General features: G+C 51.1%; 2 protein-coding genes across 4 annotated transcripts; one reads left to right on the top strand and one right to left on the bottom strand.

Moving 5' to 3' along the window:
- The first annotated feature begins 453 nt into the window (after positions 1 to 453).
- si:dkeyp-113d7.1 (uncharacterized protein LOC407709 homolog) lies at positions 454 to 5,287 on the top strand. Of its 2 annotated transcripts, none has more exons than XM_068601965.1 (3): positions 454 to 666; positions 1,919 to 2,438; positions 3,212 to 5,287. In XM_068601965.1, exons 2-3 carry the CDS (start codon positions 2,061 to 2,063, stop codon positions 4,337 to 4,339), a joined length of 1,506 nt encoding a protein of 501 aa, XP_068458066.1. In that variant the 5' UTR covers positions 454 to 666; positions 1,919 to 2,060; the 3' UTR covers positions 4,340 to 5,287. The 2 variants fall into 2 exon arrangements, with proteins under 2 accessions (XP_068458066.1, XP_068458067.1); XM_068601966.1 differs by having other exon boundaries at positions 454 to 681.
- Positions 5,288 to 7,136: 1,849 nt separating this feature from the next.
- On the bottom strand, positions 7,137 to 11,384 carry LOC137803461 (keratin, type I cytoskeletal 13-like). Of its 2 annotated transcripts, XM_068601931.1 has the most exons (9): positions 11,258 to 11,384; positions 10,168 to 10,650; positions 9,614 to 9,696; positions 8,474 to 8,630; positions 8,077 to 8,238; positions 7,856 to 7,981; positions 7,694 to 7,768; positions 7,457 to 7,602; positions 7,137 to 7,363 (listed from the first exon to the last, which is right to left on the bottom strand). In XM_068601931.1, the coding sequence occupies exons 2-9, from the start codon at positions 10,642 to 10,644 to the stop codon at positions 7,294 to 7,296; spliced, it is 1,296 nt and encodes a 431-aa protein (XP_068458032.1). In that variant the 5' UTR covers positions 10,645 to 10,650; positions 11,258 to 11,384; the 3' UTR covers positions 7,137 to 7,293. The 2 variants fall into 2 exon arrangements, with proteins under 2 accessions (XP_068458032.1, XP_068458031.1); XM_068601930.1 differs by lacking the exon at positions 11,258 to 11,384 and having other exon boundaries at positions 10,168 to 10,705.
- Positions 11,385 to 20,022: the final 8,638 nt, after the last annotated feature.

The following is a 20,022-nucleotide window of genomic DNA, read 5'->3' as shown; positions in this document are numbered from 1 at the left end:
TAAATTAATAACCAAAATACATATAGCCAAATTTATACAAATACAAAAACTGTATAATTCGATATGAATCAAACAGAATACATATAGTTAATGAATATGAATACATATAATAATTACATCATCAATGAATCTAAATTATTATGTTATATTAATATTATTATTGCAATACGTCTACTGATCACGCTAAGATAATGTGACGTCATTAGATATTTAATGAGTAGATGACGTCACCGCTTAACCGCGATGACCCGGATCAGCGAGAGGCGCGTGCCGCACATCAAACACCGGGCGCGTGAAGCCGAACAATAAATGAATAAAACGAGCGCGAGGAGGTGACGACGACGATGACGTAACAATGTACCGCGCGCGCGCACCCGCTCGTGCACGCTGAGAAATATACCCAACCTTCTACTACCGTTGCCGTAGTTACCTAGCGCGAGGAGCGACCAGTGGGCAGGCGGGAAGGAAGGGAGGGAAGGAAGCGAGGAAAGGAGGGAGGGAGGAAAGGAAGGAGGGAGCGGAATTAGTCAGCGGTAGAGGAGGGAGGAGAGGAGGCGAGGAGGCGAGTTGCTTCTGCCGAGGTGGACGTGGCGGGTCCGGCTGCGCGAGCGAGGAAGTGACCGAGGAGAGCGCCATGAAGCGGGCCTTGAAGCGGACCCCCCGCAGGTAACGCTCCCGCAGGTAACGCACCCGCAGGTCACGCACCCGCACCCGGCCGAGCGGCTTCCGGCTTCCGCGCGCGCTGACAGGAGAATCCGCACAGATTTCATAATGTGACCGGCTGTTTTTTTTCTTTTGTGTCGGAGGGTGTCAGCCCCTCACGCGTCCTCTCCCCGGGAGGAGGGGGAGCAGCATCGGGGGGCAGAGGCCGGGGGCCCGGGCCGCGGCTCCCCGCTCTCCCCGCCTCTCATCCCGGCTCCACTCTCCCTCTCGCCCCGCTGCGTGATAAACAAGATGGCTGCTCGCTGCTCCGGCTAGCGAGACATGGCAGCCTGCCCTGTCTTTGTGAGCCGGGGAAGCGCGTTTATACCCGGGTCCCCGTGCTCTGTCACGCGGGGGGAGAAGCACCGGAGCTCACAGAGCCCCTCCGGTGCACCGCAGGAGGACCCGTTAACCGGGAACTCCGGATTCTTTCGCCCGGTTCGTGTCGGAGGCTGCGGGGCGACTGGAGGTGTCGTTGAGGGGACAGGTAGAGGCTTCCGGTGCACCGGGACGCGCGCGCCTTTACTCGGGTTTACTGCATTACTGTACACGTGTTCTGCAGTATTCACAAGTATTCAGTCTTTACTGTAGTACAAGTACCTCAATAGTTAGTGAAAGTAAACATCATGCAGGCGGGACCCCCCTGAAGTAAAAGTACATGCAGATTGTCAACACACTAGTAAAAGTACATGCAGATTGTCAACACACTAGTAAAAGTACATGCAGATTGTCAACACACTAGTAAAAGTACATGCAGATTGTCAACACACTAGTAAAAGTACATGCAGATTGTCAACACACTGTAGTAACAGTATTGCAATCAGTGTTTAGCTTTTTTTCTGTTTGGTATTTATATTACGAGTACTTACATAAATATCCTGATACTGGAACAAAGTACTAGCACAGAACCCTGCAGCAGTAACAGTACATCTTCTTGTGTTCTTCTACACGGTAACGTTGTGTTATAGTTTAGTTTGTGCTCACCGTAGAGAAGTAAAAGTACACAGAAGTTGTACTTGAAGGAATGTTTCACCCACGAGTATTCTTTACTTGTACTGTACATCCTGGTAGTAGTAGTAGTACTGACTTTAAACAACAATAACTTAACTTATTACTAAAATAAGTTATTGTGTGTAATAGTTAAATGTTTTATTAATGTTTTAAGTGTGTGTGTGTGTGTGTGTGTGTGTGTGTGTGTGTGTGTGTGTGCGCGCAGGCTGGTTCCCGTCAGGTGTGGCTGGTGACATCATCAGCGACTGAGAGGACACGCCCCCCAGGACATCTCCCACAGAGGAAGCGTTGGCGATACGTCGGCCGAGCCGGCGAGCGGCGAGGAGGGTTAGCTCCGCCCCCTCACCATGACGGCCCCGGAGGCCGGGTGTTTGAGCCTGGGCTCCCCGGCCCCGCCCCTGGACATGGCCGAGCCGCTGGTGATGCTGCCGTGCGTGAAGAGCGAGCCGGAGGACACGGACCTGGACCTGGACCCCATCCGGACCGTGGACCTGTCGGAGATCCAGCCGCTGTCCACGGCCGAGCTGGGCCAGGACCAGATCAAGATGGAGATCAGCGGCCTGGACTACATCAAGTCTGAGCACCACCACGGAGACCACCACCTCCACGAGGACCACCACCTCCACGAGGACCACCACCTGGGCCACTTCCACCACGGAGACGTCATGGAGCTGGACTACAAGTCCCACTACGAGCCCAGCTCCATGTTCGACTACATCTCCCAGGTAACGCTCACACACCTGGCCCAGAGACCCTGTGTGTGTTATGTGTGTTACAAGCGTGTCTGTTGTAAGCGTGTTATGAGCGTGTTGTGTTGTAAGCGTGTTGTAAGCGTGTTATGAGCGTGTTGTGTTGTAAGCGTGTTGTGTTGTAAGCGTGTTGTGTTGTAAGCGTGTTGTGTTGTAAGCGTGTTGTAAGCGTGTTGTGTTGTAAGCGTGTTGTAAGCGTGTTGTGTTGTAAGCGTGTTGTGTTGTAAGCGTGTTGTAAGCGTGTTGTGTTGTAAGCATGTTGTAAGCGTGTTATGAGCGTGTTGTGTTGTAAGCGTGTTGTGTTGTAAGCGTGTTGTGTTGTAAGCATGTTGTAAGCGTGTTGTGTTGTAAGCGTGTTGTAAGCGTGTTGTAAGCGTGTTGTGTTGTAAGCGTGTTGTGTTATAAGCATGTTATAAGCGTGTTGTGTTGTAAGCGTGTTGTAAGCGTGTTGTGTTGTAAGCGTGTTGTGTTGTAAGCGTGTTGTAAGCGTGTTGTGTTGTAAGCGTGTTGTAAGCGTGTTGTGTTGTAAGCGTGTTGTAAGCGTGTTGTGTTGTAAGCATGTTGTAAGCGTGTTATGAGCGTGTTGTGTTGTAAGCGTGTTGTGTTGTAAGCGTGTTGTGTTGTAAGCATGTTGTAAGCGTGTTGTGTTGTAAGCGTGTTGTAAGCGTGTTGTAAGCGTGTTGTGTTGTAAGCGTGTTGTGTTGTAAGCGTGTTGTAAGCGTGTTGTAAGCGTGTGCTGTGCGTTGCAGGTCACAGACTCCCTGGAGTACATCAAGTCCGACCACCACGTGGACCTGCAGTGTTACTACACGGCTGAGCTCAGCTCCCTGAAGTGCGAGTACCCAGAATCCCCTCTGGCGGCGCGCCTGCAGCCCAACAGCCTGGAGTCCATCCACATGGCCGAGCTGCGCACCGAGCTCAACAAGCTGCGGCCCGACGGCCCGCTGGACGGCGTGGGGGCGGCGGCCTACGAGGCGGCCGGCGAGGACGGGAAGGAGGCGGCGGGGGGCGGGTCCGGTCCGCCGGGAAGGAACCAGAACCCGGCGGCCCGGAAGCCCCGCAACATGCAGGGGGAGAAGCCCTTCTGCTGCGCGCAGTGCGTCAAGAACTTCAGCACGCTGGGGAACCTGAAGACGCACCAGCGCATCCACACCGGGGAGCGGCCCTACAGCTGCTCGCAGTGCGGCAAGAGCTTCGGCCAGGCCGGCAACCTGAAGCGCCACCAGCTCATCCACACGGGCCAGAAGCCCTACGTGTGCGCGCACTGCCCCAAGGGCTTCACTAAGGCCGACGACCTGCGCTCGCACCAGCGGCTGCACACCGGCGAGCGGCCCTTCGCCTGCCTGGCCTGCGGGAAGAGCTTCGGCCAGTCCAAGGAGCTGAAGGCGCACCAGCTGAGCCACACCGGGGAGCGGCCCTTCTGCTGCCAGCACTGCGGCAAGAGCTTCAGCAAGGAGGCCGGCTACCGCAACCACGTGCAGATCCACACGGGCGAGAAGCCCTTCACCTGCTCGCAGTGCGGCAAGACTTTCAGCAACTCGGGCGTGCTGAAGACCCACGAGAAGATCCACTCGGGCGAGCGGCCGTTCGGCTGCACGCAGTGCGGCAAGAGCTTCGGCCGCCTCGGCCACCTGAAGGCGCACCAGCAGATCCACACGGGGGAGCGGCCCTTCGCCTGCGCGCACTGCGCCAAGACCTTCAGCCAGTCGGGCCACCTCAAGGCCCACGAGCAGATCCACAAGCGGGAGCCCTGCGCCGCTAGCAGCGCTAGCAGCGCTAGCAGCGCTAGCAGCGCTAGCGGCGCTAGTGGCTCCAGCGGCTCTAGCAGCGCTAGCAGCTCCAGGAGCTGCAGCAGCGTGGGCAGCGACAGCAGCTGAAAGAGACTCCGCCCCTTCAGAGCGCTCGGATAAACAAAGTATTATTCCTCTTTTTTTATAAATCCTATATATATAAAGCTCTTTTTCCTTTTTCTTACATTTTCATACCTTTTGTGCTCTTTTGCATCTTATATGTTTGCAGGACTCGATTGATTTGCTCTTATGCAAGTGTGTGTGTGTGTGTGTGTGTGTGTGTGTGTGTGTGTGTGTGTGTGTGTGTGTGTGTGTGTGTCCCAAAGGTCCAGTACTTATTCTGGCGTACTTGTACACAAGCACAAAAATACTTCAGTGATCAAGTTTGAGAACTTGATTTTATTTTTCATATTTTTTTAACTGAACCCGACCAGCAGCTCCTGAACCCGTTTACTGTCACCAGTACTTCAGAGAGAGTACATGTACACCATGAAGGGTGAAGTCTGTGTTTTTATACTCGTCCTCCTTCAGCCGCTCACGTTTTGTATTCTGGCGGCGAGGCCGCCGGCACCAGCGTCCATGAAGAAAAGTGCTCATTTAAAAGCTCCTCGTCTTCATCACAAGGGTCAAAGTACTCTCATGTACTTTCAGGTAAACGGGGTTCTAGTTCCTCAGTGCGCGTTTAAGTACTTCAGACTCAGAGTACACGTTCAATCTTCTGCCAACCGCGTGAATACTCACATTTTGCGTTTCCTAGTATTTGCCTTCCAGCTGTGAGTACTCTGTGTACTGTCTTCAGTATTGATCGGTATCGATCGATCGGGGCGATAATCTGCTGACGCGACATTCCTTCTGTAGCAGAATAAAATCATTCCAGTGTGAAGTTCTCTCAGACCCGTCAGCACAAAGGACCCGGTCCGGATCGCTCACTGTGTACAAATCTTTATTATGTCATTCCTAATGAAATCTAATAAAATGTTTAAAAAGAGACGACCATCTTGTACTGGAGAAGAATTATTAAAGAAACTAATGAGACGTGGGCTCTGCTTTCTTTTCTTCATGGGGTGCTTCCTCTGGGCCGGGAACCCAACCACCGGCCTTCTGCTCACTGGAGTGAAGAAGTGTTTCATGTTTGATCTGCTTTCATAGATCACTTCTGACGCCTGTGATTTAAATGTGACTTTATTATTGTTTGTTCTTTGTGTTCTGAGAGAAGAACCACATCATTACTTTATTCTCTGAAAGGTTCTGTGAATAACATCTGATCCTGTGTTGGTTCTAGTGCCCCCTGTGGACTAAAGAGGTAGTGTTGGTTCTGCTGCCCCCTGTGGACTAAAGAGGTAGTGTTGGTTCTAGTGCCCCCTGTGGACTAAAGAGGTAGTGTTGGTTCTGGCGCCCCCTGTGGACTAAAGAGGTAGTGTTGGTTCTAGCGCCCCCTGTGGACTAAAGAGGTAGTGTTGGTTCTAGTGCCCCCTGTGGACTAAAGAGGTAGTGTTGGTTCTATCGCCCCCTGTGGACTAAAGAGGTAGTGTTGGTTCTAGTGCCCCCTGTGGACTAAAGAGGTAGTGTTGGTTCTAGCGCCCCCTGTGGACTAAAGAGGTAGTGTTGGTTCTAGTGCCCCCTGTGGACTAAAGAGGTAGTGTTGGTTCTAGTGCCCCCTGTGGACTAAAGAGGTAGTGTTGGTTCTGCTGCCCCCTGTGGACTAAAGAGGTAGTGTTGGTTCTGGCGCCCCCTGTGGACTAAAGAGGTAGTGTTGGTTCTATTGCCCCCTGTGGACTAAAGAGGTAGTGTTGGTTCTGGCGCCCCCTGTGGACTAAAGAGGTAGTGTTGGTTCTAGCGCCCCCTGTGGACTAAAGAGGTAGTGTTGGTTCTAGTGCCCCCTGTGGACTAAAGAGGTAGTGTTGGTTCTAGTGCCCCCTGTGGACTAAAGAGGTAGTGTTGGTGCTAGTGCCCCCTGTGGACTAAAGAGGTAGTGTTGGTTCTAGTGCCCCCTGTGGACTAAAGAGGTAGTGTTGGTTCTGGTGCCCCCTGTGGACTAAAGAGGTAGTGTTGGTTCTAGCGCCCCCTGTGGTTCTAGCGCCCCCTGTGGACTAAAGAGGTAGTGTTGGTTCTAGTGCCCCCTGTGGACTAAAGAGGTAGTGTTGGTTCTAGTGCCCCCTGTGGACTAAAGAGGTAGTGTTGGTTCTAGTGCCCCCTGTGGACTAAAGAGGTAGTGTTGGTTCTAGTGCCCCCTGTGGACTAAAGAGGTAGTGTTGGTTCTAGTGCCCCCTGTGGACTAAAGAGGTAGTGTTGGTTCTAGTGCCCCCTGTGGACTAAAGAGGTAGTGTTGGTTCTAGTGCCCCCTGTGGACTAAAGAGGTCGTGTTGGTTCTAGTGCCCCCTGTGGACTAAAGAGGTAGTGTTGGTTCTAGCGCCCTCTGTGGACTAAAGAGGTAGTGTTGGTTCTAGTGCCCCCTGTGGACTAAAGAGGTAGTGTTGGTTCTAGTGCCCCCTGTGGACTAAAGAGGTAGTGTTGGTTCTAGCGCCCCCTGTGGTTCTAGCGCCCCCTGTGGACTAAAGAGGTAGTGTTGGTTCTAGTGCCCCCTGTGGACTAAAGAGGTAGTGTTGGTTCTAGCGCCCTCTGTGGACTAAAGAGGTAGTGTTGGTTCTAGTGCCCCCTGTGGACTAAAGAGGTAGTGTTGGTTCTAGTGCCCCCTGTGGACTAAAGAGGTAGTGTTGGTTCTAGCGCCCCCTGTGGTTCTAGCGCCCCCTGTGGACTAAAGAGGTAGTGTTGGTTCTAGTGCCCCCTGTGGACTAAAGAGGTAGTGTTGGTTCTAGCGCCCTCTGTGGACTATAGAGGTCGTGAATGCTAACATGCTACGCTAACAGAAAACGGAGCCTTCAGACATGATCGTAGGAGAGTTTTATTCCGTGAAGCAGACAGAAGCGTTCTGGTGTTTATTCCAGCGTCAACGCGACGAAGAGGAGAGACGCTCTTCATCGCGTTCCCAAAGCGGCGAGCGGGAAGGAGACGGGTCAGAGGGTGGAGACAGGTGGAGGCGGTCAGATGTTCTCCTCGATGACCTTAGTGATGACGGTGGTGGTGGAGGAGGACGAGGCGGAGGAGGAGGAGCTGAGAGAGAGACAGGAAGTTAGTTCTGGAGGTTTTCTGTGCGTTGTGTCAGAGATCCTGCAGCGAGGTCTCACTCTGTCACGTATCTCTTACCCGCCTCCCTCCCCGTCCAGCAGCCTCCGGTACTCTGCGATCTCCATCTCCAGCCGGGTCTTGATGTCCAGCAGCATCTGGTACTCCTGCCCCTGCCTCTCCAGGTCGGCCCTCAGCTGCACCAGCTGCTCCTCCATGGAGCTCACCTGCAGGAGGAGGTCAGGTGAAGGTCACGCGAGGGTCACGGGGCAGAAACACAGAGGAAGCAGACTGACAGGTGCTTCCTGTCTGACTCACCTGCATCTGGTACCCAGAGAGCTGCATGGAGTAGCGGTTCTGGATGTCAGCCAGCTGGGCCTCCAGAGAGGCTTTCTGCAGAGAGACGGACACGTCAGAGGACGGAGGACCTACTGGTCTCTACTGGCCTCTACTGGCCTCTACTGGCTCCACTGGTCTCACCATGCTCTGCTGGGACTGCAGCTCGATCTGCAGAGCCTGAAGTTGACTATTCATAGTTTTCACCTCCGACGTCGATGATTTAATCGCCACTTCTGCGACCGCCACCTCCTCGTTCAGCATCTCGGTCTGGGAGGAGGAGGAGGAGGAGGAAGAGAAGGTCACTCGGATGCAAGCGGTCATTGGTATGTGATAGTGGTCTAGACCTCTGGAGGGTCTCCCACCTTGCTGGTGAACCAGGCCTCCAGCTCCTTGTTGTTCTTGGCGTTCAGGTTCTCGTAGTACTCTCTCACTTCCTCCATGACCTTGCTGAGGTCTTGGCCCGGAGCGGCGTCCACCTCCACGTTCACCTGGCCGCTCATCGTGGTGCGCATGGCCAGCAGGTCCTGAGGGGCAGGTCACATGACGAGTCACATGTCATGGACAGGTCACATGACATGTGACGCCACAGGTCACATGTCACATGACATGTGACCTGTTACATGACAGATCACATCACATGACGGGTCACATGACATGTGACGGGTCACATGACATGTGACCCGTCACATGTCATGTGACATGACCTGTCACATGCAGCATCAGCTCACGTGACAGGTGTCACATGGCCGACGCCGGTACCTCCTTGTGGTTCTTCTTCATGGTCAGCAGCTCCTCCGTCAAGGTCTCGATCTGCATGGTCAGGTCGATCTTGGCCACGCCCAGTTCCCCCAGCAGCATCTTCAGCCCGGCGATGTCGGCCTCCACCGACTGACGCATCGACAGCTCGTTCTCGAACCTGCGACCACGACGAGAGAGACAAGGAGACAAGGAGACAAGGAGACGGAGAGACGAGGAGACGGAGAGACAGAGAGAGGAGGAGACGAGGAGACGGGGAGACGAGGAGACGAGGAGACGGAGAGACGAGGAGACAGAGAGACGAGGAGACAGAGAGACGAGGAGACAGAGAGACGAGGAGACGAGGAGACGAGGAGACAGAGAGACGAGGAGACGAGGAGACAGGGAGACGAGGAGACAGAGAGACGAGGAGACAGAGAGACGAGGAGACGAGGAGACAGAGAGACGAGGAGACAGAGAGACGAGGAGACAGAGAGACGAGGAGACAAAGGGACGAGACGAGGAGACAGAGAGACGAGGAGACAGAGAGACGAGGAGACAGAGAGACGAGGAGACAAAGGGACGAGACGAGGAGACAGAGAGACGAGGAGACAGAGAGACGAGGAGACAAGGAGTCAGAGAGACGAGGAGACGAGGAGACAGAGAGACGAGGAGACAGAGAGACGAGGAGACAAAGGGACGAGACGAGGAGACAGAGAGACGAGGAGACAAGGAGTCAGGGACGCTGAACCTCTCAGAGACGACACCATGTGAGAGGACACACCAACACCAGCTGTCTAATTATCTGATTCATATCTCAGTGAACTGATTGGCTGGTGACTGTCGTCTCCACAGCCGCCAGCAGAGGGAGACACAGCGCAATGCTAATGCTGCTGCTAATGCTGCTGCTGCTAATGCTAATGCTGCTAATGCTGCTGCTGCTAATGCTGCTGCTAATGCTGCTAATGCTGCTGCTAATGCTGCTGCTAATGCTGCTGCTAATGCTGCTAATGCTGCTAATGCTGCTGCTGCTGCTGCTGCTAATGCTGCTGCTGCTAATGCTGCTGCTACTGCTGAATCTGTGTCTGTTTTCATCTGCGCTAGCTGAACGCTGCGTCCTTGTCCCTGCTGGTCTCTGTGCTGGTCGGTGTTGCAGACACTGACTTGAGCCTGAAGTCGTCCTGAGCCAGCTGGGCGTTGTCGATGCTCAGCAGCACCGAGCCTCTGGCCAGGATGGCTTCCTGGATCTGTGGACCCACACAAACCAGCCAATCAGGAGAGAGGAGGGTCGGCGGCGTGACTTTAGAGTGCATGTTATCTATTTATTTAACAGATTGTCGATCGAACCCTCGGCCTCGAAAGAAGAAAAACCTGATGCATATTTTAGGTTTTAATGTAATCTGACTTCAATCAGTCACAGTTTTATGACACAAAAATATCACTATTTTCCTTCAGGTGTGCAGCACGAGTCCAGGTGCCCGGCCCTGCAGACCTGCGGCTCCGGGCGTGGCACCTGGGCTCGTGCTCACAGGTGCGGAGCCACCGCCTCCCTCCGATCGGCTGCAGAACTCGGGCCCTGAGGCCGAGCCGCTTCGGTTCCACGCGTCTGATTTCCTCCTCCACACTTGTGTGGCCCGTTACCAAGAACACTGCTGAGAGAGTGAAGCGCTGCAGACGCCTCCCTGAACTCCGTTACCCAGACTGCCCCTCTTCCTCACCTTGCCCTGCAGCTCTTCAATGGTGACGAAGAAGTGGCTGTAGTCCCTGCAGCTGGGCCCGACCTTGCTGTCCAGGAACTGACGGATCTTGAGCTCCAGCTCCCCGTTGGCCTTCTCCAGCGCCGCCACCTTGGCTAGGTAGGACGCCAGCCGGTCGTTGAGGTTCTGCATCTCAAACTTCTCGTCGCCGATGGAGTTGCTGTTGGCTGCACCGCCACCGCCACCGCCGCCGCCACCGCCGCCGCCACCGAAGCCGCCGCCACCGAAGCCGCCGCCGCCACCGAAGCCGCCGCCGCCACCGAAGCCGCCGCCGCCACCGAAGCCGCCACCGAAGCCGCCACCGCTGCCTGAACCGAAGCCACCGCCGCCGGCAGAGAAGCTCCTGCCGGCCTGGGAGACCCTGATGCCGCTGCGCCCCGCTCCTCCCGACATGCTGTACGAGCTCATGCCGCCGCCTCCGCCGCTGAGGCTCCTCATGGATCTCTGTGAGAACATCAAGATGAGGATGGAGCGATGTCACAGGAGCGATGTCACAGGAGCGATGTCACAGGAGCGATGTCACAGGAGCGATGTCACAGGAGCGATGTCTCCGTGAGCGAGCGCAGAAGTGAGAGCCGACGCATCGGTCGTCTTCTTTTAAAGGCTCTCAGGTGGGCTGAGCTGCAGGTGAGGGCGGGGCCGCCGCTCCACGCCCCCAGAGCTGGAACATGACCCGGTACATCGGTACTGGGCATGGAGGTACTTGTGCACCGATGCAGCCGCGCTCCTCTTCCTCCCCGTCCTGCTGGAGGCGCCGTGTTCCCAACGGCCGCCGCTAAACTGGTTCTGTCCAGTTTTTTCTGCAGTTCAGAAATATTCCAAATATGAATGAACCTCTGAGGAGCTGGAGGCCTCAGAGAGGCTGCAAGTCCTGCAGCTGCAGAGCAACACTCATGCAGCTCTGAGGCCTGAGCAGTACACAATGAGCAGTACACAATGAGCAGTACACAATGAGCAGTACACAATGAGCAGTACACAATGAGCAGTAAAGTAGGTCCACCTCTGCAGTACAGTACCAGGTTGTTGTTGTACTCTGAGTAGAAGTACACACCTGAGCTGGTGGCGGTTTGGTTCTCGTCCAGCTCACAAAGAGCTTAGTGATGGCGCCGAGCAGCCAATGACTCGCCTCCTCGCCTCCTCGCCTCCTCGCCTCCTCGCCTCCTCGCCTCCTCGGCTCCTCACAGGGGAAACGCCCTGGACTGCCAGCCAGAAACCTGTTGATGTATCGTCATGGTAACAGCAGCGTGCAACAGAAACACTGTGTTGTTGACCTCTGACTGCCAGAGGTCAAGGTGTGTCAGGTGACAGGTGACAGGTGACAGGTGAGGCATGTTCTCCATTCAGTAAATACTCTGGTACAAGTACCTGTCTGTTCAGCTGGATGTGCATCAGGAATGAAGAGTAAAAGTACTCGTTTCAGCTGTTAGAATGAAGTATTTGTACTGAGTACACCAACTCATAGCTGTGGTTGCTCATGAGGTGTCTGGTTGCTCATGAGGTGTCTGGTTGCTCATGAGGTGTCTGGTTGCTCATGAGGTCTCTGTGTTGCTCATGAGGTGTCTGGTTGCTCATGAGGTCTCTGTGTTGCTCATGAGGTGTCTGGTTGCTCATGAGGTCTCTGGTTGCTCATGAGGTGTCTGGTTGCTCATGAGGTCTCTGGTTGCTCATGAGGTGTCTGGTTGCTCATGAGGTCTCTGTGTTGCTCATGAGGTCTCTGGTTGCTCATGAGGTCTCTGGTTGCTCATGAGGTCTCTGGTTGCTCATGAGGTGTCTGGTTGCTCATGAGGTCTCTGGTTGCTCATGAGGTGTCTGGTTGCTCATGAGGTCTCTAGTTGCTCATGAGGTCTCTGTGTTGCTCATGAGGTCTCTGGTTGCTCATGAGGTGTCTGGTTGCTCATGAGGTCTCTAGTTGCTCATGAGGTCTCTGGTTGCTCATGAGGTGTCTGGTTGCTCATGAGGTCTCTGGTTGCTCATGAGGTGTCTGGTTGCTCATGAGGTCTCTGGTTGCTCATGAGGTGTCTGGTTGCTCATGAGGTCTCTGGTTGCTCATGAGGTCTCTGGTTGCTCATGAGGTGTCTGGTTGCTCATGAGGTGTCTGGTTGCTCATGAGGTCTCTGGTTGCTCATGAGGTCTCTGTGTTGCTCATGAGGTCTCTGTGTTGCTCATGAGGTCTCTGGTTGCTCATGAGGTCTCTGGTTGCTCATGAGGTCTCTGTGTTGCTCATGAGGTCTCTGGTTGCTCATGAGGTCTCTGTGTTGCTCATGAGGTCTCTGTGTTGCTCATGAGGTCTCTGGTTGCTCATGAGGTCTCTGGTTGCTCATGAGGTCTCTGTGTTGCTCATGAGGTCTCTGGTTGCTCATGAGGTCTCTGTGTTGGTGTCTGTTCGTGTGGAACCATCAGAACGTTCTTTACTTTCCTCACAGGAACAATGAAAGCGTTGCAGGTCTCAGGCAACGGCATTGCCTCCAACAACAACACGAGCTGACGGAGGAACGCTTGTTAAAACACGAGCAACATATTTCCCTGAACCTCTGAGCGGTGAGTCAGAGTTCAGCAGCACGAAGCAGCAACATCGAGTCTCAAACACCAGAGACTCAGATGGATCAATCTCCAGCTGCAGGTTGCGGTTTCTCTACAAGTTGAACTCAACAAGTCTGAAGCTCAGACCAACAAGGGCCACCACAGAGGTCTCTGCTGGAGTGAGATTGTGCAACTTTTGGTGGGAACGTTTCATGAGTGGCTTTACCTGAGCCTTGTTGGGTTGCCAGGTGGAGCCAACGAACAGGAACGCGTTCAATCCCCACGTCAACGCCTAATCCATCAGGCAGTTGGACTGAACAAGCAGCTTCACTGTTAATCTCCAGGACGGGGCCGCTCTGAGTTCAGTGCCTTGCTCAAGGGCACTTGGATGAATCTCCGCCTGTTCCCTTGGCTTCACCTGCTGACGGTGACCACGCCTCGGCTCGGTGGAGCTTAGCTCTGCAAACCGTCCACCAATCACCTCCAGCTGACGCTCAGCTGCTGGCTTCTGCCGCAAAGCAACCTGAAGCAAAGCAACCGGAAGCAAAGCAACCGGAAGCAAAGCAACCGGAAGCAAAGCAACCGGAAGCAAAGCAACCGGAAGCAAAGCAGCCTGAAGCAAAGCAACCGGAAGCAAAGCAACCTGAAGCAAAGCAACCGGAAGCAAAGCAGCCTGAAGCAAAGCAACCGGAAGCAAAGCAACCGGAAGCAAAGCAACCGGAAGCAAAGCAACCGGAAGCAAAGCAACCGGAAGCAAAGCAACCTGAAGCAAAGCAACCGGAAGCAAAGCAACCGGAAGCAAAGCAACCGGAAGCAAAGCAGCCTGAAGCAAAGCAACCGGAAGCAAAGCAACCGGAAGCAAAGCAACCGGAAGCAAAGCAACCGGAAGCAAAGCAGCCTGAAGCAAAGCAACCGGAAGCAAAGCAACCGGAAGCAAAGCAACCGGAAGCAAAGCAGCCTGAAGCAAAGCAACCGGAAGCAAAGCAACCGGAAGCAAAGCAACCGGAAGCAAAGCAACCTGAAGCAAAGCAACCGGAAGCAAAGCAACCGGAAGCAAAGCAACCTGAAGCAAAGCAACCTGAAGCAAAGCAACCGGAAGCAAAGCAACCGGAGCGCAGCGGTTGAACTTGTTCTTCACCAGTTTGTTGGACCCTAACATAAACCTAAACTAAACTAAACCTAACATAAACTAAACTAAACCTAACTAACTAAACTAAACTAAACATAAACTAAACTAAACCTAACAAACTAAACTAAACATAAACTAAACCTAACATAAACTAAACTAAACCTAACATAAACTAAACCTAACAAACTAAACTAAACTAAACATAAACTAAACTAAACCTAACAAACTAAACTAAACTAAACATAAACTAAACCTAACAAACTAAACTAAACCTAACATAAACTAAACTAAACATAAACTAAACTAAACCTAACAAACTAAACTAAACCTAACATAAACTAAACTAAACCTAACAAACTAAACTAAACTAAACATAAACTAAACCTAACATAAACTAAACTAAACCTAACAAACTAAACTAAACTAAACTAAACATAAACTAAACCTAACAAACTAAACTAAACCTAACATAAACTAAACTAAACCTAACAAACTAAACTAAACATAAACTAAACCTAACATAAACTAAACTAAACCTAACATAAACTAAACTAAACCTAACAAACTAAACTAAACTAAACATAAACTAAACCTAACATAAACTAAACTAAACCTAACATAAACTAAACTAAACCTAACAAACTAAACTAAACTAAACATAAACTAAACCTAACATAAACTAAACTAAACTAAACATAAACTAAACTAAACCTAACAAACTAAACTAAACTAAACATAAACTAAACTAAACCTAACAAACTAAACTAAACTAAACATAAACTAAACTAAACCTAACAAACTAAACTAAACATAAACTAAACTAAACCTAACATAACACTACATTAGAATCACATCCAATGAGAATATTACAAATAATAAAATTAGAAATAGTTTTATATTTACAATGATGTAATGAAGTAAAAATTGACAAGGACCATGATGAGGGACATGACCTCATCCTCGTCCTCATCATGGTTCTCATCCTCGTCGTGGTCACGGTCCTCGTCATGGTCCTCGTCGTGGTCATGGTCCTTGTCATGGTCCTCGTCGTGGTCGTGGTCCTCGTCGTGGTCGTGGTCCTCGTCATGGTCCTCGTCGTGGTCGTGGTCCTCGTCGTGGTCGTGGTCCTCGTCGTGGTCGTGGTCCTCGTCGTGGTCGTGGTCCTCGTCATGGTCCTCGTCGTGGTCGTGGTCCTCGTCGTGGTCGTGGTCCTCGTCGTGGTCGTGGTCCTCGTCGTGGTCTTGGTCCTCGTCGTGGTCATGGTCCTCGTCATGGTCCTCGTCGTGGTCGTGGTCCTCGTCGTGGTCTTGGTCCTCGTCGTGGTCATGGTCCTCGTCATGGTCCTCGTCGTGGTCGTGGTCCTCGTCGTGGTGTAGGAGCAAGCTCAAAGCAAGGCACCGAGTCATTAATCTCGGCCTCTATGCAACCTTCCTCTTGTGTTAGCTTTCTGTTAGCACCTCCTTTGTTAGCATCTCTTGGGTTAATAAGTTTCACAGTGTCTCCAACTGTCAATTCTTTCAACACCTTCAGAGCGGAATCGGCCGCCGGCTCTCTAAATATTAGACTTGCGTTCCGTTTCTAGGTCGCCAGCAGAGTTATATAACTGGAGGCCCGAGGCCGGGGAGGAGCTGAAGGTGATGAATCAATAACCATCAGGCGCGGTTCAACCGCAGGTTTCCCTGAACCCAGAGAGGTGGTGTCGCCCCTCCAGTCAGATCAGAGGAACCTGAAACATGTTGAGGTGTCAAGTCATCCCTCGCTTTCTGCACATTATGTACCAAAGTGTTGGACCCGAGTCTCTCTTGGGAAACACTCGTTACATAACGAGTGTTTCATGAAGACGTCCATGAAACTCGTTATGTAACGAGTTTCATGGACGTCTTCATGAAGGCGTCCATGAAGACGTCCATGAAGGCGTCCATGAAGGCGTCCATGAAGGCGTCCATGAAGACGTCCATGAAGGCGTCCATGAAGACGTCCATGAAGGCGTCCATGAAGACGTCCATGAAGGCGTTCATGAAGGCTTCCATGAAGGCGTCCATGAAGGCGTTCATGAAGACGTCCATGAAGGCGTTCATGAAGGCGTCCATGAAGGCGTCCATGAAGACGTCTATGAAGGCGTCCATGAAGGCGTCCATGAAGACGTCCATGAAGGCGTCCATGAAGGCTTCCATGAAGACGTCCATGAAGGCGTCCATGAAGGCGTCCATGAAGACGTCTATGAAGGCTTCCATGAAGGCGTCCATGAAGGCGTCCATGAAGGCGTCCATGAAGGCGTCCATGAAGGCGTCCATGAAGACGTTCATGAAGGCGTCCATGAAGACGTCCATGAAGGCGTTCATGAAGGCTTCCATGAAGGCTTCCATGAAGGCGTCCATGAAGGCGTTCATGAAGACGTCCATGAAGGCGTCCATGAAGACGTCCATGAAGGCGTTCATGAAGGCTTCCATGAAGGCGTCCATGAAGGCGTTCATGAAGGCGTCCATGAAGGCGTCCATGAAGACGTCCATGAAGGCGTCCATGAAGGCGTTCATGAAGGCGTCCATGAAGACGTCCATGAAGGCTTCCATGAAGGCGTCCATGAAGGCGTCCATGAAGGCGTCCATGAAGGCGTCCATGAAGACGTCCATGAAGGCGTCCATGAAGGCGTCCATGAAGACGTCCATGAAGGCTTCCATGAAGACGTCCATGAAGGCGTCCATGAAGGCGTCCATGAAGGCGTCCATGAAGGCGTTAGTAAGTGCGCCTCATCATCATGACATTTCTGTTCCTTCTTTAACCCCCACAACCCTCAAAACCCCCACGACCCCCACAACCCCTCACTCCATGAAGCAGCGCCGCCTGGCAGCTGGACGACTTCTGCTGTGGCTTTGAAAGACAACAGGACAGAAACTGAAACATGGTCCCATGTCTGTGTCTCTGTGTCTTGTGTGATGTTCCTCAGAGCACGAAGACCTTCATGTACAGTCTCCGGCTCGAGGTGGAGATCTGGAGGTTCGTGCTCTGCAGAGCGGCTGCAGCTTCAGGATTCAGGATTGTTTTTGCACCTTCAATGTCTAAATATGAATTATTCATTTTTGGGGAAACACTGAAACAAAACTTCCTGATGAAGTGAACTCATAAAAATGGATTTTCATTGAAGAACTTCAGCCGTAACATTGAGCTCCAGCAGGGGGCGCTGCTGCGCTGCCCAAAGACTTAAAGTACCACATGTTGTAGAAATATACATAATATACAAAACATACTTCATGTAGTGACGTCACACTGTCGCTGCTGAAGGTCCTCGATACACTATATAAATACTACATGTATATAAATACACACTGAACTGCATGTATATAAATACACACTGAACTGCATGTATATAAATACACACTGAACTACATGTATATAAATACACACTGAACTGCATGTATATAAATACACACTGAACTGCATGTATATAAATACACACTGAACTGCATGTATATAAATACACACTGAACTACATGTATATAAATACACACTGAACTGCATGTATATAAATACACACTGAACTGCATGTATATAAATACACACTGAACTGCATGTATATAAATACACACTGAACTGCATGTATATAAATACACACTGAACTAAATGTATATAAATACACACTGAACTGCATGTATATAAATACACACTGAACTAAATGTATATAAATACACACTGAACTACATGTATATAAATACTAATTGAACTAAAAGAAGAATCATATAAATATATAAACGTGATCTCAGAAACAAAGAGTAAACTGTTCCACGTACCAGGTTCAACAAATCCGATCTTACGTCCTGTTGTCCAGCTTTAGCCAACGGGATGATGGACTACAGGTCATGTGCTTCCCTGACGGTGGCTCCGCCCACAAACGCTCTCCTTCATTCTAACCAGACGTCAGTTCTCAGGATAACTGTGTGTGTCCGCTGCTCTTCAGCAGGGAGAAAAGTCAAACGCCAAATTCATGATGTTCTCTTTCTAAAATGACAAATACACTAAATGTACTGTACTGTGTACTGTATGTATTGTGTACAGTATGTACTGTGTACTGAGTACTGTACTGTGATCCAGTCTGCATGGACACTATGTACTGTGTACTGTACTGTGTACTGTATGTACTGTGTACAGTGTGTACTGTGTACTGTATGTATTGTGTACATATATGTATTAATAATTATTATTATTAATATATAACTAATATAAACTACTATAAAGTACTATCACTTCATCAGTGGAGCTGTGTGTTGTCCGGTGAGTGAACATCAGTGAACTTCACTAAACCTGCTCCAGACCAGGTGAGGGGATTTCAATGTGTTGCTATGGTGACTGATCTAAACTGGCTTCGTGGAATCCAGATCTTCATCATCTTCATCATCTTCATCATCAGTTACATCAGTAAACCAGGTACGAGGAACAGGACCAGCTTGTTGTTTTATTGTTTTACGTGTTTCATATTCTCAACTTCAGTTAGAGAGGATGATGAAGATGAGGATGATGATGAAGATGAAGATGATGAAGATCAGCTGGTCTGCAGGGTGGAGGAGGTCACCACCCTCCCATCCAATATACTAGTACTGGTAATATACTACTACTGTTAATTTGCTAGTACTGTTGTACTAATACTGGCTCATGGTCAGCTCGTCCAGGACTCTCCAACCGGCAGCCAATCAGGAGCCGGCGTGCTGCAGGTGAGCTGCAGGTCAAGAGAAACATGTGACCTGTAGAGCTGCTGGAGGGTCACGCCTCTGAGGAGCAGCACCACACCATGCAGCTGCTACATCATGTAGTACCAGTACTGGTAGTAGAGTCAGTACTGGTAGTAGTAGTAGAGTCAGTACTAGTGGTAGAGTCAGTACTAGTGGTAGAGTCAGTACTAGTAGTAGAGTCAGTACTAGTAAGAGTAGTAGAGTCAGTACTAGTAGTAGAGTCAGTACTAGTAGTAGAGTCAGTACTAGTAAGAGTAGTAGAGTCAGTACTGGTAGTAGAGTCAGTACTAGTAGTAGTAGTAGAGTCAGTACTAGTAGTAGAGTCAGTACCAGTACTAGTAGTAGAGTCAGTACTACTAGTAGTAGTAGTAGAGTCAGTACTAGTAGTAGAGTCAGTACTGGTAGTAGTAGTAGAGTCAGTACTAGTAGTAGAGTCAGTACTGGTAGTAGAGTCAGTACTAGTAGTAATAGTACTAGTAGTAGTAGTAGAGTCAGTACTAGTAGTAGAGTCAGTACTAGTAGTAGTAGTAGTAGAGTCAGTACTAGTAGTAGAGTCAGTACTAGTAAGAGTAGTAGAGTCAGTACTAGTAGTAGTAGTAGTAGAGTCAGTACTAGTAGTAGAGTCAGTACCAGTACTAGTAGTAGAGTCAGTACTAGTAGTAGTAGTAGTAGAGTCAGTACTAGTAGTAGAGTCAGTACTGGTAGTAGTAGTAATAAAGGAAGTGGCCCTCGTGCACTCTGTCCCTCGTGCACTTTTCCCTCGTGCACTTTTCCCTCGTGCACTCTGCCCCTCATGCACTTTGTCCCTCGTGCACTCTGCCCCTCGTGCACTTTTCTCTCGTGCACTTTGCCCCTCGTGCACTTTGCCCCTCGTGCACTTTTCCCTCGTGCACTTTTCCCTCGTGCACTTTTCCCCTCGTGCACTTTGTCCCTCGTGCACTTTTCTCTCGTGCACTTTGCCCCTCGTGCACTTTGCCCCTCGTGCACTCTTTCCCTCGTGCACTCTTTCCCTCGTGCACTTTTCCCCTCGTGCACTTTGTCCCTCGTGCACTCTGCCCCTCGTGCACTCTGCCCCTCGTGCATTTTGTCCATCGTGCACTCTTTCCCTCGTGCAGTCTTTCCCTCGTGCACTTTGTCCCTTGTGCACTCTGCCCCTCGTGCACTCTGCCCCTCGTGCACTTTGTCCCTCGTGCACTTTGTCCCTCGTGCACTCTTTCATTCGTGCACTCTGCCCCTCGTTCACCCTTTCCCTCGTGCACTCTGCCCCTCGTGCACTCTGCCCCTCGTGCACTTTGTCCCTCGTGCACTCTTTCCCTCGTGCACTCTGCCCCTCGTGCACTCTGCCCCTCGTGCACTCTGACCCTCGTGCACTCTTTCCCTCGTGCACTTTGTCCCTCGTGCACTCTTTCCCTCGTGCACTCTTTCCCTCGTGCACTCTGCCCCTCG

The sequence above is a fragment of the Clinocottus analis genome, unplaced genomic scaffold (genome assembly GCF_023055335.1).
Source record: "Clinocottus analis isolate CAN_PGR_092001 unplaced genomic scaffold, fCliAna1.0.p SCAF_56, whole genome shotgun sequence".
In the NCBI taxonomy this organism is placed as follows: Eukaryota; Metazoa; Chordata; class Actinopteri; order Perciformes; family Cottidae; genus Clinocottus; species Clinocottus analis.
The sequence above is the reverse complement of the archived record's forward strand: the minus strand, read 5'-3'. Positions and strand labels throughout refer to the sequence as shown.

Bases quoted from the DNA above. Each gene is read 5' to 3' on its own strand.
- si:dkeyp-113d7.1 (XM_068601965.1), top strand. From the start codon at position 2,061: ATGACGGCCCCGGAGGCCGGGTGTTTGAGCCTGGGCTCCCCGGCCCCG. The intron at 2,439-3,211 runs GTAACGCTCACA...TGTGCGTTGCAG, and splicing joins TGTTCGACTACATCTCCCAG to GTCACAGACTCCCTGGAGTA.
- LOC137803461 (XM_068601930.1), bottom strand. From the start codon at position 10,662: ATGTTCTCACAGAGATCCATGAGGAGCCTCAGCGGCGGAGGCGGCGGC. The intron at 8,631-9,613 runs GTCAGTGTCTGC...TCGTGGTCGCAG, and splicing joins CAGGACGACTTCAGGCTCAA to GTTCGAGAACGAGCTGTCGA. The intron at 7,364-7,456 runs GTAAGAGATACG...TCTCTCTCTCAG, and splicing joins CTGGACGGGGAGGGAGGCGG to CTCCTCCTCCTCCGCCTCGT.